At 40.9% G+C, this 18,288-nt stretch overlaps 2 protein-coding genes and 1 pseudogene across 2 annotated transcripts; all 3 read right to left on the bottom strand.

Moving 5' to 3' along the window:
- Positions 1 to 695: 695 nt before the first annotated feature.
- On the bottom strand, positions 696 to 1,609 carry LOC102722150 (non-specific lipid-transfer protein 3). The gene is made up of 2 exons (XM_006662607.3): positions 1,152 to 1,609; positions 696 to 995 (listed from the first exon to the last, which is right to left on the bottom strand). Exons 1-2 carry the CDS (start codon positions 1,499 to 1,501, stop codon positions 986 to 988), a joined length of 360 nt encoding a protein of 119 aa, XP_006662670.1. The 5' UTR covers positions 1,502 to 1,609; the 3' UTR covers positions 696 to 985.
- A 2,154-nt stretch (positions 1,610 to 3,763) lies between these two features.
- Positions 3,764 to 4,579, bottom strand: LOC102712671 (non-specific lipid-transfer protein 4). The gene is made up of 2 exons (XM_040528877.1): positions 4,137 to 4,579; positions 3,764 to 3,971 (listed from the first exon to the last, which is right to left on the bottom strand). The coding sequence occupies exons 1-2, from the start codon at positions 4,472 to 4,474 to the stop codon at positions 3,962 to 3,964; spliced, it is 348 nt and encodes a 115-aa protein (XP_040384811.1). The 5' UTR covers positions 4,475 to 4,579; the 3' UTR covers positions 3,764 to 3,961.
- A 4,158-nt stretch (positions 4,580 to 8,737) lies between these two features.
- On the bottom strand, positions 8,738 to 18,032 carry LOC102712399 (annotated as a pseudogene).
- Positions 18,033 to 18,288: the final 256 nt, after the last annotated feature.

The following is an 18,288-nucleotide window of genomic DNA, read 5'->3' as shown; positions in this document are numbered from 1 at the left end:
AGTGCGGTTTCCCGACGGGGTCCGATACGTAAGCATGCAGGAGTTGATTTCGGCCAGGGAGTTTGGTTCGACGGGCAGCACAAGTGTCGGCGTTCAAGCAGACTCAATATAAATTCAACGATATAAATAGGTACCGAGTGATATGTTCTGTGTATTTTTGTGAGATTTAGTTGTTAATTCTAGATCAATAATTCTAAGAAAAGTGCTGTTTGGTGCATTTTGTAAATATGAATTGATTTAATAAAGTTGAGAGCGTTCAATCTACGTCTTCTGCTTTTATCTACCGGTAGTTTTCTAGATCCTGACGATATGATCGACAGCGTAGGAGCCACGTAATTAACTAGAGGTAATCTCAGGAGCGGCGTAACAAGAGGTAATCTTTTATTTCTGCTAAAAGATTTTTGGGTTTTGGTTCTACCTACCATTCATCTCTTCTGGCAGATGTGTTTAACTCTGTTTCAATCCTAAATCATATACAGACACTATCTCTACACTCTTTCTGATTGACTACATAAAAATACTAAAGTTAAAGATATAGGAACCAAAACTTTGATGAATATATAATTTTCAGGGTGGGGAAAGGTGTTGAGACATGTGTCGCTAGCTTTTTATCTACCATATACCAACTGATTTTATTCAACTTTTTATCCTACATTCGTCATTTTTCAAATCAAACGACTAAAATCATCACCGTATGATCAGACAGTAACGACAGACTCCACCTCTCCTTATATAGATTTTCCATATATTAGTGTACAGGATACACTTCACGTAAGCAAGCATTGAAAGACATTATTTATTACATATTATATAGTGCACGCACGCACGCATGCATGCCGCAGAAGAAAATGAAAACAAATTAAGCTAGCCGTGACAGTCACTAGATCTTCGCATCCCAGCTTGTGGATCATTGCATATACTCAACGTACGTAGTACTGGAATTCACGTAACGCCAACTAGCTAGCTAGCTAGCACCATCAAGTAATTAGTTGATCCTGCACAACATATATAATACAGTATAAATTAGAACAATATATAAAAATTAATGTTGCATATAAATGATAGTTAATTAGCTAGAGATATATATTTGGAGCAAAACATATATATAGTAATTAATTGGAAGAATGCAGAGAAAGATAGATATAAATTACTTGGAGCAGTCGACGGAGGTGCTGATGGGGAAAGCGACGGAGACGCCGCACTTGCTGGGGATGGTGGCGGCGTTGCCCATGTTGAGGTTCCGGACGGAGCCGGCCATGCTCTTGAGGCAGCTGCACGCCGTGCGCCGGTCAGCCGACGACGACGCCTTCCCGTTCAGCGTCTTCACCCCGCTGCAGCACGACGACGACGGCGCGCTCATCCTCCCCGTCACGTACGACAGGCACGGCGCGATCGCCGACGTCACGTCGCCGCAGCTCACCGCCGCAGACGCCGTCTCCGCCACCACCAGCGCCGCCAGCACGGCCACCACCGCAACCACGGCCATCCGACGAGCAGCCATCCCCAGATCTAACGAAACTAGCTAGCTAGCAGCTAATTAAGTAGCTTAGTGATGAAGTATATATATGTTAGCTAGATCTAAGCTTGCGATGGTGGAGCGAGAGAAAGGTGTAGGGGGGGTATAAATAGGTCGCGAGGAAGAAGAAGAAGAAGCAGTGAGCTGGCTAGGTAGGAAACTTCCAGATCGGGTGGGCCGCGTGGAGCTACTCATGTATAGACATAGTTAGCGATCCATCGATGGAGTAGTAGCTAGCTTGGCCATGGGCGGATCGATGCATGCTGTGCGTGCATTATTGAACTTGAGCGAGGGTACGGTGCATGCATGGCCGCACGGTGGTTGGGGACTGTCCGAATTCGTCGAGATGTGGTTGAATGCATGCGCGCATGTGATCCATCCATCAATCTTTGTATGCATCTTCAACAACAGCCTTCTTAATTGCCACCACTATTAGCTCGATCTAGGCCTTTAGCTAAGCTGCATTGCATGTCTTTTCACTCCATGGATCTACCCACTTCTTCGATGCAGATGGCAAAACAAATGTCTTTTCATGGCATGCATGATTATATTATGACTTTGAAAACGTACGATACTGACCAATTAAGTCTGGAAGCAATGCATGCATACGCCTTGTGGCTTCTTTTTTGGCATATACGCTACTGCAGTGATGTTGCTGTACAGTTTTCTTTTAAGAAAAACAAAAGAGAAAAAAAAATGTCGTGCGTGGGCCTGTCGGTAGCCTGGAAGATAGATATACTGTTATCTTCACTATTCACGTGGGCCCATGGGTCGCTCCAACGAAGCTACATGGGCTAGACACTATACAGATCCAGCCCAACTATCATGGGCTGCATCCTGCAAGTTAGCCCAGAGATATTTATTTATCTGTTCAATACGCGAGCCACTATTTCGTTCCGGACCAGCCATTAGTGTCTCCTCAACTATGGCCTAAGTCATTGCTCCCTCGATCATAAAACCAGAAACAAAAACTACTTCAACTATCAAAATAGATTTATTTAGTCCTCCTAATTGGTTTTTTTAAGTAACATCTACGTAATGCTTATGCAACATTACATACTAAGAGTAACAAAAAAAAATAGTAGCACTCGCATATCAGTGAGCACACCCACATCAAAGTTACAAAACACATCTCATTTCCTCTCCTCTTCAATCTCTAGCTATCCTCAATACTTATACGGTGACCGATGGCATACCACAATCTTCCTCGGATTTCACGGCGAAAGCTTCACGCAACCCTATGAGAAGAGCCCCACCCCGGCGGAAAAGGTGCTAGGATCGTTGAAGTCATTGCACTCTCGTTAGGCCGTCACACCTATACCTAGTAGGGGCAGACATTACTTACTTACCCACGTGTTGTGCCATAGAGGGCTGGCTACGCCATAGCACGACTATCCCAGTGCTTGTGTTTCTTATAGCTGCCACGTACATGTTCACCTATTGTAGAAACATGCGACTTACAACGATGACAGAATAGCTCCTCAACAACGAGACAATGATTCTCATGATATTCCCATATGCCTCATGGGAGATTATGTTTTTTTTTCTTTCTTTCTTTTCTCTTATTTATGTGACCGACGTATGGGCCTCATGTTTTTTTAATCTTTTAAAGAGTTGTCACATAAGCACCATGTTTTGTATGGATGGGCTATGCCAACATGCCACAGAAACCGCTAGTTGTAGCCTGTAATATCACGGAAGTGTTACACAGTGGTAGGCAAAATAAGTTGATTTTGATAGCTAAGAAAGTCTCGGTGTGTTTTGCAGTTGAGGGAGCGAAATCGGAGCAGGAAAAGGAGATAAATAGCCCCTCATATTTATGCTCATATATATTAACCATAAGCATACTAGCCAATGGACGATTAAAAATTAATTTGTGGGTAAACATTTATGGGTAAACCGTTTCTGACCACTCGTGAATTAACACGACAGAGATAATGGTTACGGTTCATCACGTACTAATGATCTATGGATGTTTGGTTGCTCCTATGGTCTGTAGCCCCCTGAAAGTAGGTTGATCTGGCCACGAGTGACCAAAATCGGACGCCTCGATCAGCCACGACGCCCCTATTTAATTCCCTAGTTGTGACACGTGTATATATATATATATATATATGTATATCACTGATCGATGTGCATTTGCATTATTGCATAATATTGAACGGAGCGAATACGAGAGATAACAAGGTGCACGGCGCATGAGTAATTAAAAAGGTTTCACACGTTGTCTTAACAGATGCTAGATTGCAAACTGAACGCAACGATCCCTCGAAACAGCTAACAACTTCAGTAAAATTAAGCAAAACATGCGTTCATTTCTGGATCAAACGCAGGTAGCTAGCTATAGCAGCCGCAACTAGAGATGGCAGCTGCAGATCGATCTTGATCTCCTCTTTATTATTCTCGCATCGATCACTTGATAGTACGTGTTCATGCATCTACTTATTAATGCACCCTGCGCGCAAACAAATGCGTACAGATCAGTTAACCAAGATGCAGCTAGCACACAGATCAACTCATCGTAATATAATTAATGAACTTAATTACTGATCGATATGATAGTATTGGATGGATTAGCTTAGCCAGGGATGATAAAGAATGGAGTAGTAAAGGTATAAACCTGGAGCAGTCGGTGGAGGGGCTGATGGCGTAGGGGATGTTGACGCCGCACTTGGAGGGGATGCCGGCGATGAGGTCGGGCCTGAGGCCGCCCATGCCGCTGCTCTGCTGCTTCAGGCAGGCGCAGGTGGCCTGACGGTCGGCGGTGGTGGCCGCCGCCGAGTTGAGGCTCCTGACGCCGTTGCAGCAGCCGCCGGTCGGGGCGGCCACCCTCCCCGTGGCGTACATGATGCACGGCGCCAGCATGCTCACCACCTGCCCGCACGTCACCGCGCTCACCGCCGGCGCCGCCACCAGCAGCGCCACCACCGTCACCACTGCCAGGTACTTATTACCCATCACAATTCACAAGATGGATCGATCGATCGAGCTTCTGCTACTCGACAGTACGTACTGGAGTAGATTAATTACTGCACTGGGGTAGTGTATCTGTGTATTAGTGTGGTGTGTGCGAATGAGTGAGGAGAGGGGGCGGGTTTTATATAGCGGTTTAGGGCCATATCCATTTTTTTTTAATCGTAAGTTGTTTTGGTACGTTTAGATCTAAGTGTCTACGTACTTTCTGCCACGTGATAGCTAAAATATCTATGAAGATATTTCTACACATTAAATATTAAATATAAAGAGAGTAACTACATCTTAACATCTTAATTAATAGGCTTTCTATGTATATATAATCTATGTAATAATATATGGACCTATATCATAAAACAAATGGAAAATAGCTATGCATTCTCTTCCTACTCGTGGTTTTATAACTCCTACTATTTTCGATGGAATTGAAGTAACAACTTTAAAATTAGTAATAACTTTAAAAAAAACATAGTTTGAGGATGCTGGAACAGCATATATAAAGTCTTTAAAATATTTAATAGAAAATTATAGTTAAAGGTATCTTTTAAGATCACATTGTTATATAAAATGATAGAAACTATCAAACTAAACTAGAGGGAGTATTTTTTTTATTTCATTTAATTCTACCTTTTCCTTTTGTTTCTGGCCGGTATACAAGAAAACTAGCTAGGAGCAATTCATGTTTAACAATATAAGTTGCATATATTTAGATATGTACAATGTTTTTTCAATACTATTTAACTAATGATATTTATAAAATGTGTTATTTTAGATAAAAAAATAGTTGCTTATTATGATAGATTGTTTAAAGATAAATCTAGTAATATTGTTACTATGTGATTGATTTATTAATTAATAGTTAAAATTTATAATATTTAGTTTAGCACTATTGTAAAGATAAAGATAGTTATATTTTTGAGTGGAATTAAAATAATTTAGAGAGATTTCATACTTCCATTTTATTTTTCGGGTGTTTCAAGCAAAAAGCCAAATGGTATATTTGCAAATAAAATAATTTATAATTAAATATTTTATATACGTATTCTTAGCAATATAGCCAAAGCTAAAAAAATTGTAAAAAACCTTTAAAATGATTCAAAATTTAAGATTGAAAATTTAAATTTTGATATATAAGTCTAAACATAAGCGAAAAAATAGGATTTTAGGTTAAACTATGGTACACTGTTGCGATCTCGGAGAAAGGAGTCAGACGAGTTGATAAGTTACACGTGGTGCATGTCTGGGTTAATGAAAGCCAAAAACACTGTGCGCTCGGATTAATTGTACATGTGACTTTTTGATCAAGAGTTGGTGGTAGTTGCATTGTTTCATTTACTACTTACCTACTTTAATTCGCAGTAGCTTTGGATGAATTCATGGCACCTGCACTTCATTCATGGTGGGCAGAGTATATTTAGGCCTTGGGTAGTTTAAAAAATTTTTTACAAAAATATCAAATTAAGTTTTTGACACCTATTTAAAGTATTAAGCATACTTTAATTACAAAACAAATTTTAGATTCCGCCTGAAAACCGTGAGACGAATCTTTTGAGTCTAATCAATCCGTCATTAGCATATGTTAGTTACTGTAGTACTTATGACTAATCACGTTCTAATTAGGCTCAAAGATTCGTCTCACGATTTCTCCTATAACTGTGCAATTAGTTTTAATGTTTATGTATATTTAATACTTTATTTAGATATCTAAAAATTCGAGGTAATGTTTTTGGAAAAGTTTTTGCAACTAAAAAGAGCCTTAGTTCGTGTTTATGTGTAGTGTGAGTTTACCATGTTGTGTTTGTTTTTCCTGCACGCATATGTGAGCGTCATATACTCATTTCAAACGTGGAAATGCAGGGGTGTTTGTTTATAGGGGCTAAACTTTAGCCTCAGTCATATTAGATGTTTGGACACTTATTATAAATAGTAAACGTAGTCTATAAATAAAACACATGCATAATCTTGGACTAATTTACGAGACAAATCTAATGAGCCTAATTAATATATGATCAGCCTATGTGATGCTACCGTAAACATTTGCTAATTATAGATTAATTAGGCTCAAAAATTCGTCTCACGGATTAGCTCTCATTTCTGAAATTAGTTTTTTGATTAGTCTATATTTAATACTTTAAATTAGTGTGCACACATTCGATGTGATATGGGGCTAAACTTTTTAGCCCTATCTAAACAACCGTAGATCAGTCGGAACTTTTATCCTTAATGCTTGCTAATAGTAAGTATATTGTTGGGTGAAGTGGGTGAACCATGAATGCATATGTACGTACGTCTTGCATCAATTTAGTACAGGTCAATCTAGCTAAGAAACGACTGCACAAGCTGCCACGGATTCAGACACCAACGTGCATACATGTTGGGCCCATTAAGATGTGATCGGTGATAGATCGAGGAGAGAAAAACAAATATGGATAGAATTCCAATACTACACAAAAATAATAAAGTATGAATTTTACATAAGAGAATATTTTAATGTATGACTTGTATATATATATATATATATATATATATATATATATATTTCTCAACAGCATATTAGAAACCAGGTTTTAGAAAGATTGACACTTGACATTCAGCTTCAATTCATGAAGTATACATTAATTAAACATTGAGATAATGAGATAGAAGCTAGGTACCGATTGAATTAATTTGGAGCCTATCATCCGATCAGCAGCTAGCTAAGACTAGTTTGTACTTTTAATTTCATCAGCGTGTGCATACATGTCATGTGCTGATGTGCAGGGCTTGGTGTGTACTATGGGCCAGAGCAGCCTGCAGCAGTCTGATCGATCCATCACTTCGTTCAGAATACTGTTCATATCCTCATCTCGATCAGATCAACCATGCATGCACATGAATAACATCAACTCCATGCTCCTATGTCACGAACCAACTTCCTTTAAGCGCAACTGCGTAATTTATATAGAACTAGCGTAATACCGTGCTTTGCCACGGGCTAAAAATAAACATTTCATATAAAATTATTTTAAAATGTATGACATATCTATGTGTCATGTATAGATAATTTAATGAAAAGTCGAGTAATTTTTGGCATACATTTGACCATACGTCTTATTAAAAAAACTTAAATAATCGGCACAAATTTTTAAAATTATTGAACTTATGTAAAAAAACCAACAATATTATCTATTAAAAATAATATTCCATAGACAAGCAAGGTGTAAATTTTAAGGAAAAAAAATGCTTGAACAGTGTTTATTAGCTCTTCCTGAAATCTGTTTTCTTGTTCTTCAGCTACTTTGCAAGAAAGGCAGGGCCACTGTAATAATGATTACCAAACCCAGATATAGATTAAAGGAGACTACATCGGTGAAACTAACTAATGCATCTCACTGACAATTAAAAGCTGGGCCACATTGGTCGTCGAGTAATTTAGCAAGAACGACAGGTACTTAAGGTTGTGTGAATGAAATTAAATTTAGCACGCACGCACGAATAACCCCCATAGCCATCTATCTACCCAAACGAACGTGCTTCTCCACCCCGCATTGCAGCGTCAGAGTCGCAGTCGGGATGGAATTTGTGCGGCCACTCACTCTGCTGGCCGACTGGGCCACGGAGGCGACCCGGCCCGGCCCAGCCCAGCCCAGGCACAGCGTGACTGGTACGTGAGGCCTACGAGGTATCAAGACAATCATATCCATATATTATATATGGATATCGGATAATCTGGCCTTGATTTTAAAAGAAACTATAACCAATTATTATAAAGTTTAAAGTCTGACACACCAGAAAAATCAATGGGTTCGAACATTGGGTAAATAAGAGAAAACAGTAGGCACAACAAAAATCACTCTTATATAATTTTTATAAAATATACATATTTTCTAAATAGTAAAGATTAAGGAAATAATATTTAGTCATGTTATATACTTTATTGCCCCTAATATTCAGCTCTTTCTGTGAGATTCCCCTAGCTTGCATCGCTCAAATACTATACTGACGATCTGGCAACAGGGAGCCATCAGGCCAAGCAAGCATACATTCTGCATTCTGCAATCCTATCTGTTTTGCATACCATCTTAACATTTCTCTACATGGATAAGCTTCTCGAGCTTGTCACGACGATATTGCACTTGGATCAAAATACTTGACTTAGTAACTGTTCAAAATTTCACCTCATAGGCTACTCTACTAATATATATATATATATATATATATATATATATATATATATATATATATGGGAAACATCTAAAAGTTCATCATTTACAGGGGCACGCAGTTCAACTTCATTCTCTTTTTCTGCCTTCCAGCATTCAATTTAGCGAGTTTAATGACCCTGACAAAAGGCATCCAGTAGAACAGACTGATTATTATGGTAAATTTTGTTATACCGTATAGAGCTGGCAGAAACCAAAATAAGCTGTCTAATTTTACCAGCTGAACATTAATCCGAACTACAAAACACCGTTGTAGTATATATTTGACTCCCCAGAATCAGAACCCCCAAAGAAGAAAAAACTAAGGCATTTTGTTGGTTCTTATAATGTTCTGACATATTAAAAGAGAGGCAAATTTCAGCATAAGAAGGATTATCTCCCACTCACTCTGTGTCAACAAAATTAATACAACGCACAATGGCTTTACAGTGTAGCCGACAGCAGTCTTCACTGAGGACTTTTAGCAGTACTGGCCTAAAAGTCAGAGGATGCAATGTTTAGAAGAAATATGAATAAGCAATATTCAGATATAAAGCAGGGTTCCTTGAGAAATGTAAACTTACCCACCGGAGCTACATTCTAGCAGTAAAACAAAAGTAGTAGCAAAGTGGACTTCTGTAAATGAAGCTGAACATTACTCTGTACAGTTTGTGGCATACATGTTTTGACTACCTGAAATTAACTTGGTTGTTTGCAACATTCTTTGAGACACCGTATTCGATCATCTTTGTTCTCAGATGCTCAGCTTATCTCCATCTCTTTGCTTCTGCCCGAACCTTTGATACTGACAGATATGAATGAAGGGGCAATGATGTCAGTAATTCTTTTGCTATCAGTTATGGTTAATGTTTAAAACATTCAATCGGCCAAGATTCAGTATTTAGTTTCAGAAAAATTCTTGTTGATTAACAAAACCATTCAAGCAGCTCAGTTATTTTTCTGGTGCCATCACACATATGGCCCTCTGGCAATCTGAAGCCAAAAACTAGCATGCTGCAATCCAGGTTATAAATTTCCCGATCACTGAAACTTATGTTGATGCAAATTATATAATGGCGGTCATTCATCTTCACCATCAATATCCATCATGTCTAATATTAACCAGCAATAGCCACCAAAACTCAAGATAAAAATGAAGCTACCAGCATTAAAACAATTGGAGCTACAAGCCACCGAAACTCAAGATAGTTCTTAGAATTAAAAACAATTGCTATTTCCTATAGTTTAAGGCAGATATGTTGCTTATATTACATTGATTTGACGGTGCGCTGCATGTTTCGAACCACTGTTTCATCTGACCTTCATTCTCAGATGCTCAACATCATCCCATCTCTTTGCTTCCGCACAAGCATTTGATACTGTGATGACATCTCCATTGTCAACTAAAATCAACTCCCGTAGTTCATGAAAAAACTTGTATGCAAGATCGATGTGTCCATGACTTCGCAAGCCGCCAACATCTTCCACAGAACGGAGTTTTTTTTGCGGGGATATCCTTAATCATCTGGTAGGCTTCTTCAATTTTTCCAAAGCGGCAAAGCATATTTATCATGCAGCCATAGTGCTTAACATCAAGCATAATTCTGTATTCTTCAGTCATGCTATTAATGTTAGATAATTCAATTCAATCATAAACAATAGATTACGAGTTTAAACCCTAATCAATATATGATCACCGATTAATTCAAATGCGGAAAACTAAATAAACCTGCAGATGAAGCCATCTGTTCTCCTCCTTTTCTTTCCTTCAATTCCTTCTTCTTTCCTTCGTCACCGGCAAGATTAGATCGTCTGTGATCTGTACTGAATCTCTGACCTTCGCGTCTCCAACGGCACTGCCCTAGAATCGCCGCAAGAAACCCTTCCAGCGCGTCTCTAATCGGGAGAGGTTGATTTCGAATTTCTGGTTGAGAGAATAAGCAACCCGAGCATCCCCGTGGGCTCCTCTTCTTTTATATCGCACTGGTGGGCCTCGGAGGTTTTTTCTAATCCGATTCTGACCCGTAACCACCGATCACAGTTACGGCCCCGATTCTGACCCGTAACCACCGATCGCGGTTACGGCACATAAGAGTTACGAATTTTAGAGTTAGAGATAGATTACGGATAGAATTACGGTGGTTATATCCTTTCCTAAATATCGGCTAACTGATAAATCAACCAACATTCTCCCCTTGATTTAGAGGTTAATTACGAGTCCATCATATAATATAGCTCCCTAAAGCAATGTGTCACAACAACATTTAGTATCATTGAGACAACAAGACTTATAGTTCACTATATCACATAAATAAACCCTTGATTAATTAAGCGGGTGTTGATTAAACTTAATTGCCCCGGTTTCCAGGATCTTTATTCAAGGTCATTACACAATCCCATATCGGCCACATGTTCTTTGAACAAGTTGGGAGGTAAGCCTTTAGTTAACGGATCCGCAAGTATTGATTTAGTGTTTGTGTATTCAATTTTGATTGTTTGATCCTGTACTCTATCTTTCACAACATGGTATTTAATGTCAATGTGTTTGGCAGCTTCACTTGACTTGTTGTTACTCGTATAGAAAACTACAGCCTCATTGTCGCAGTATATTGTCAGTGGTCTTTCAATGCTGTCAACCACTTGTAATCCTGGGATAAAAATTTTAAGCCATACAGCCTGCCCCGTTGCGTGATAACATGCCACAAATTCTGCCTGCATTGTCGACGATGCAGTCAGTGTTTGTTTAGTACTTTTCCATGAAATGGCTCCCCCCGCGAGAGTGAATATATACCCAGAAGTAGATTTCTTGGTATCTAAACATCCTGCGAAGTCAGCATCTGAATAGCCTGTAACTTCAAGCTTATCAGATTTTCTGTATGTGAGCATGTAATGTTTAGTTCCTTGCAAATAACGCAATACTTTCTTTATTGCCTTCCAATGGTCCATACCTGGTTTAGACAGATATCTGTCAAGCATCCCGGTTACAAACGTCAAGTCTGGTCGCGTACAAACTTAAGCATACATTAAGCTTCCGACAGCTGAAGCATATGGTACCTTAGTCATTTCTTTTTCTTCTAATTCATTTCTCGGACTTTGGAATGAACCAAATTTGTCCCCTTTCATTATTGGAGCAGGTGATGTTGAGCATTTGCTCATATTATATCTTTCCAATACTCTGGAAATATATGATTTCTGGGATAATCCTAGCACCCCTTTGGACCTGTTTCGGTGAATCTCAATACCCAAAACGTATGATGCATCACCGAGATCTTTCATATCAAATTTTGATGACAAAAATTCCTTGGTTTCTCATAGCAGATTCTTGTCACTGCTTGCTAATAAAATGTCATCTACATAGAGTACTAGTATAATGAATTTTCCACCTTTAATTTTGGTATAAATGCAGTTGTCCACCTTATTTTCCTTAAATTTGAATTTCTTGATAATTTCATCGAACTTAAGGTTCCATTGCCTTGACGCCTATTTAAGTCCATAGATGGATTTCTTAAGTTTGCATCCCATATGGCTCTTTCCTTCCACAACAAAACCTTCCGGTTGAGCCATATAAACATTTTCATTTAAGTCGTCATTTAGAAATGCTGTTTTCACATCCATTTGATGGAGTTCTAAATCATAATGTGCCACTAGCGCCATGACAATTCTGAATGAGTCTTTCTTAGAGACAGGAGAAAACGTTTCATTGTAATCAATTCCTTCTCTCTGCGAAAAACCCTTCGCCACAAGCCTTGCTTTGAATCGTTCGATATTTACTTTGGAGTCCAATTTAGTTTTGTAGACCCATTTGCAGCCTACTATTTTTACTCCTTTAGGAATTTCTACTAGATCCCACACTTTATTTTGGCTCATTGATTTGAGTTCATCTTCCATGGCTTGAACCCACTTGGATGAATTTTTACTGCTTATGGCTTCTTTAAATGAGGTGGGGTCGTCTACCTTCTCAATATCTTCACCCATGTAAATTTTATAATAATCAGGGATGACAGATCTCCTGTTCCGTTGTGATCGTCTTAATTCTTGATTTTCATTATTGACCACAGACGGTTCAGGATCAGGTTGCGGAATTTCTTCTTCATTATGTATCACAGAACTCTGTTGAGGCTCATGATTTTCATGTGTTTTAATATTTTCCTCAGCAGTAGTCGTAGCACCAACAGTGGGAACTTCAGTTTGTGTTACATTATAAAAAATAGGGACATTATTCTCTTGGATTTCCGGAGGAGAAGAAACACTTACCCGAATTTTCTCAAGATTAATTTCCCTTTCCTGTGAGCTCCCCGTTTCATAACTTTCCAAGAAGAGAGCGTGTCTGGTTTCTACAAATTTAGCGACACGGTCTGGGCAGTAAAATCGATATCCCTTAGAATGTGACGGGTAACCGATAAAATGATAGCTCATAGTCTTGGGATCTAGTTTCTTTAATTGGGGGTTGAATAATTTCGCTTCTGCATGGCAGCCCCACACTTTCAAATAATTTAATGTCGGTTTTCCTCCGGTCCACAGTTCATATGGAGTTTTTGGCACCGACTTGCTTGGAACCCTGTGTAGTATGTGTGCAGCCATTTTTAATACCTCAATCCATAATTTATTTGATAAGTTGGAGTGACTAAGCATGCTCCGCACCATCTCCATGAGTGTGCGATTGCGTCTTACTGCCACTCCATTTTGTTGTGGCTCCGCAAGCATGGAATATTGTGCAATAATCCTATGAATCTGAAGATATTGAGCAAATGGACCAGGACTTTGCCCAAATGGAGCATGTTTCCCATAGTATTCACCACCACGGTCCGATCTCACTATTTTAATTTTCGTGTTGTGATGGTTTTCAACTTCTGCTTTGAATATTTTGAATTTTTCGAGAGATTCGGAACGATCGCTTATGGGGTAAATATATCCATAACAGGAGTAATCATCCGTAAATGCAATGAATGAATCAAAACCTTCTACAGATGTCACTGGGAACGGTCCACAAATATCAGTGTGAATTATTTCTAGTGGACTCGTGCTCCTAGTGGCTCCTTTCTTAATTGATTTAGCAAATTTTCCTTTAACGCAATCTATGCAATGATCAGCGTCAGAAAAATCAAAGGGGAGTAATAATTCTTCTTTAATGAGACGTTCGATTCTCCCCTAAAAATGTGGCCTAAGCGACAGTGCCACAATTTTGATGAAGTCTTATTTTTATCATTGCAGGCATTTATGACATTCATCACAGTATGATTCAAAGAGAGCAAGTAGAGTTTGTCTCGCGCGAAGGCAAGACCAATTACTTTATTTAGATGCTTAATGTAACAAGTTCTCTTGGAAAAATAACAGTCATATCCTGACTCTGTTATGACTCTAACTGAAATAAGATTTCTTTTAACGGAAGGAGCAACTAAGACATTATTAAGTATTAAATTGTAGCCACTGGGAATGTTGAGTGCGAGGTCTCCAACAACCTCCGCTTCAATCTCCGCTCCATCAGCTACTCTTAGGATATGCTCCCCCTTTCTTAGCGTCTAGACGCCATTCAATCTCTATAATGAATTAGTGACGTGCATAGTGGCACCTGAGTCAACCCACCAAAAATTTTAGGAAAACTCAACATATAGGGATTCATTAACGTTGGAAATTTCATTAATTTCATCTATACCTTTACGGGCCAACCACTCCTTGAAGCGGGGGTAGTCCTTGTGCCAATGTTCATCAGTGTCACAGAAAGTGAAGTGAGGATTCTTGAATTTTGGCCCAGCTGAAGGTTGAGCAGTTGATTGAGCAGCCTTACTCCCTCCTTGTTTCTGAGGGTGAGGTGGCTTGCCCTTTTTCTTTGATCCAGAGGCTTCTACTTGATGGAACTTCCTCTTGCCCTTAGAGTTGACGAGGTTGAGCTGGTCAATATGTTTCTGCCTTTTGGCCTTTTGACGCTCTTTCTCTTCCACTGCGTGGGAGATGAGCTCTGAAATGGTCCACTTTTCTCTTTGAGTATTGTAGTGAATTTTGAACGGATCATAATCAGAGTTTAATGAGTTTAGGATGAAATGGACAAGATGGGCTTCCGAAATTTCCATATCCATCGTTTTTAGTTGATGAGCCATGTGTGATATTTCCATGATGTGTTGTCGGATGCCTTTCTTTCCATCATAGACAGAAGAGCCCATTTTCATGATAAGAGTACTGGCATAGGTTTTGGTACACGCCTTGTAGTTCGATTCAATGTTTGCCAGGTACGTCTTAACATTGTCAGAGTTAGCAATCCCCCTATAATGGAAGGAGAGATGTTGCTCTTGATGTACATTAGAGACACTCTGTTTGATTTCTCCCAAGCGGGCCACTTTTCATCGTAAGCCCACTTGAGATTGATGTATTCCTCATCATTCTCATCCATAATTTCGGTTCCACAGGTGGATCCTCTCTAAGTGCGAGATCATTTTCCAACAGCCCCAAATTCAGGAGCATGTTGTTTTTACATTCAGCATAATTAACCCCATCAAGTGGCTCAATCCTTTTAAGCTGTGACAAAGCTGCATATAACAATTTATAATATAAAACATTTGATCAAAATAAAATAATATATGTATAATACTTCTCCAAATCTAATCACCGTTGGGCAGAAAAGACTTAGAAAATAATGAAATAAATCCTTAATTATATCACCGTTGGGCAGAAATAATCAAGGAAGAAATAATCAAATTTAAATTGACGTGAAATCATAAATAATGTTGGTCAATAAACGACTTCACATCATAAATTCTTTCTAGCAAACTTCCTGTTGGTTCCATTTGACTAGAAATAATTTTCTGAGCAATAAAAAATATATATATATATTTATTTATTTTTAATTTTTGGTAATTTTAAACAGCCCATAACAAGGTATAAACTAATTTCTGGAATTTAAAAAAAATAATTAATCAAATTTTTTTATCTGGCCTATCCATTTACCGGGCCGGCCCACGAGAGGCCGACCCGTTAGGCAGCGCGCAAGTGCGTAAGGGGCGTCGGCCCGTACGGCCGAGTCGGCCCATTAAGTGGCGGCGGCCCAGGAGTGAGTAAGGGGCTAATCGTGGCCGTCCGATCGAAATCAACGGCCGAGATCCGGCGCGGCGAGGCTAACCCACCCGGCGGCCGAAACCCTTACCCTAGCCCCCGATTTTTCCTCTCCCTCCTCTCTTCTTTCTCTCCGGCGGCAGGCGGCGGAGATGGAAGGCGACGGTGCGGCGGTCTGGTGGGGAGGGCGCGCGCCAAAGGCGTGGCCCATCACCGACCGGCTGGGAGGGGCACATGCACCCGGAGGAGGTGGCGCCCAAGCCGGCGGCGCAGATTCCCGTCCGGCGCGGAGGCCCTGACGACGGTGGCGGCGTGTGCGCGGCAGAGCCGACACGACCGTCGCTCGCTGGTGGGGAGCGCGTGTGCCTAGAGGTGGCGGCGCCCAAGCCGGCGGCGTGGATTCCCGTCCGGCGCGGAGGCCCTGACGACGGTGGCGGCGCGTGCGCGGCAGTGATGCCGGCGCAGCCAAGGAGGAGTGCGGAGGGAGTAGTGCGCACGCGCGCCATCGTGCACAGGCCGAAGCCCGTAGGGCGGTAGTGGCGTGGCTACCGATTTCCGGCAAAGCAACTGCACCGGTGCAGGCGCATGCACGCCTCGGCGTAGTTCAACCAGAGGCCATGACGACGACTGCTGCTACTTTCTGGTAATTTCTTCGATCCGTAAACAGATCGAATAAAATTCATTGATTGCAATTTGGGATTTTGATCTAGGGTTACATATTTGATCTCGGATTGCAACTCGAATCAATTATAGTGTATGTGACTAATTTGAATCCTTCACCGATTAGATCATCAACAGGCCAAAATAATTAATTAATTCATAATTAATCACTGATGGGATCACATACGACTAGGATTGGCTCTGATACCACAATGTTAGATAATTCAATTCAATCATAAACAATAGATTGCGAGTTTAAACCCTAATCAATACATGATCACCGATTAATTCAAATGCGGAAAACTAAATAAACCTGCAGATGAAGTCATCTGTTCTCCTCCTTTTCTTTCCTTCAATTCCTTCTTCTTTCATTCATCACCGGCGAGATTAGAATGTCGGTGATCTGTACTGAATCTCTGACCTTCGGGTCTCCAACGGCACTGCCCTGGAATCGCCGCACGAAACCCTTCTAGCGCGTCTCTGATCGGGAGAGGTTGATTTCGAATTTCTGGTTGAGAGAATAAGCAACCCGAGCGTCCCCGTGGGCTCCTCTTCTTTTATATCGCACTGGTGGGCCTCGGGGGCTTTTCCTAATCCGATTCTGACCCGTAACCATCGATCGCAGTTACGGCCCATAAGGGTTACGAATTTTAGAGTTAGAGATAGATTACGGATAGGATTACGGTGGTTATATCCTTTCCTAAATATCGGCTAACCGATAAATCAACCAACAATTAAAATACTTTCTCCCCTTATTCAGCAGGCCACCATAGCTGCAGGCGGTAAAGACACCCCAAAAATGTGGACATGATCTGGCTCAATCTTCATCAATTCAAAGAGCTCTAGGGCTTGATTTGAGCATCCATGCACTGCGAAGCCAATAATCATCGCATTCCAACATGTGATATCCTGATGGACATCCTATCAAAGTCCTTGGCAAGATCCACATTTTGCATATATATCGATCAGTGCATTGCCAACATAGCCCTCACTGTCAAGGTACTTTTATATGCCCCTCCCTAGCTCCATCTTCTCTAGCATGACCTGAGACACACTCTATGCCCTCCCAGTCTGCAGCGGCACAATGAGCCTCGAGCAATGCATTCCAAGAAACGACATTCTTGGCGGGCATTTCATCGAACGCCTTCCGTGCATCCTCGAGGTGACCAAACTTACCATACATGGAGACGAGCCCATTTTGCACATACTGATCGATCCTTCACGTAATCAAGCTTGAAGACATGGCAATGCAGTTCCATTCCCTTGGAGACAAAGGCTGACACAGCGCTACTACATGAGCTTACCTTGAATGCACGGGCACAGGATTTGAGTAGCGCAGGGAATGCGGGAAGTGGGGTAGGGAGGGAGAGTGAGGAGGCATGGTTGAAGAATAGGAGCTTGGAGAGGGATGAAGAGAAGGTGACGATGATGATCGGGCAGACGAGTGACAAAGATACGATGACCGAAGGGGCCTCGACAAGGAGTGAGAGCACTGACGGGGAAGGAGAGAGGCAAGATAGCAGAGCGGAGAGAAAGTCAAGCTGATGGATGAGGCTGAGCTTAACAGGTGGCGCATGGAGCTGGTGGGCGGTGGTGATGGCGCTCCGGCGCAGGAGGCAGAGGTAGGAGACAGATGAGTGGAACATGTGGGCTCGCATGGTAGGCTATGTTGGGGCAAGAAAAGAAATGAGGTAAGAATTGAAAAGCCCATTGAAGGCCACAAGGAAAGGAGGAAATGGTGACTTGAAGCCGCAACGAAGCGAGGAGCATCCTCTTCATCTTTCTGCCATGGAGGCTGACACTAAGCAATCCAACCCATCACTTAACAAGAGCTCCCTAATACACGAACAATAAGAGACGCGCACACATCATTGGAGAAGAGACAATAAGGGAGGGAGGCGGCACGCAGAGGAG

The sequence above is a fragment of the Oryza brachyantha genome, chromosome 11 (genome assembly GCF_000231095.2).
Source record: "Oryza brachyantha chromosome 11, ObraRS2, whole genome shotgun sequence".
In the NCBI taxonomy this organism is placed as follows: domain Eukaryota; kingdom Viridiplantae; phylum Streptophyta; class Magnoliopsida; order Poales; family Poaceae; genus Oryza; species Oryza brachyantha.
The sequence above is the reverse complement of the archived record's forward strand: the minus strand, read 5'-3'. Positions and strand labels throughout refer to the sequence as shown.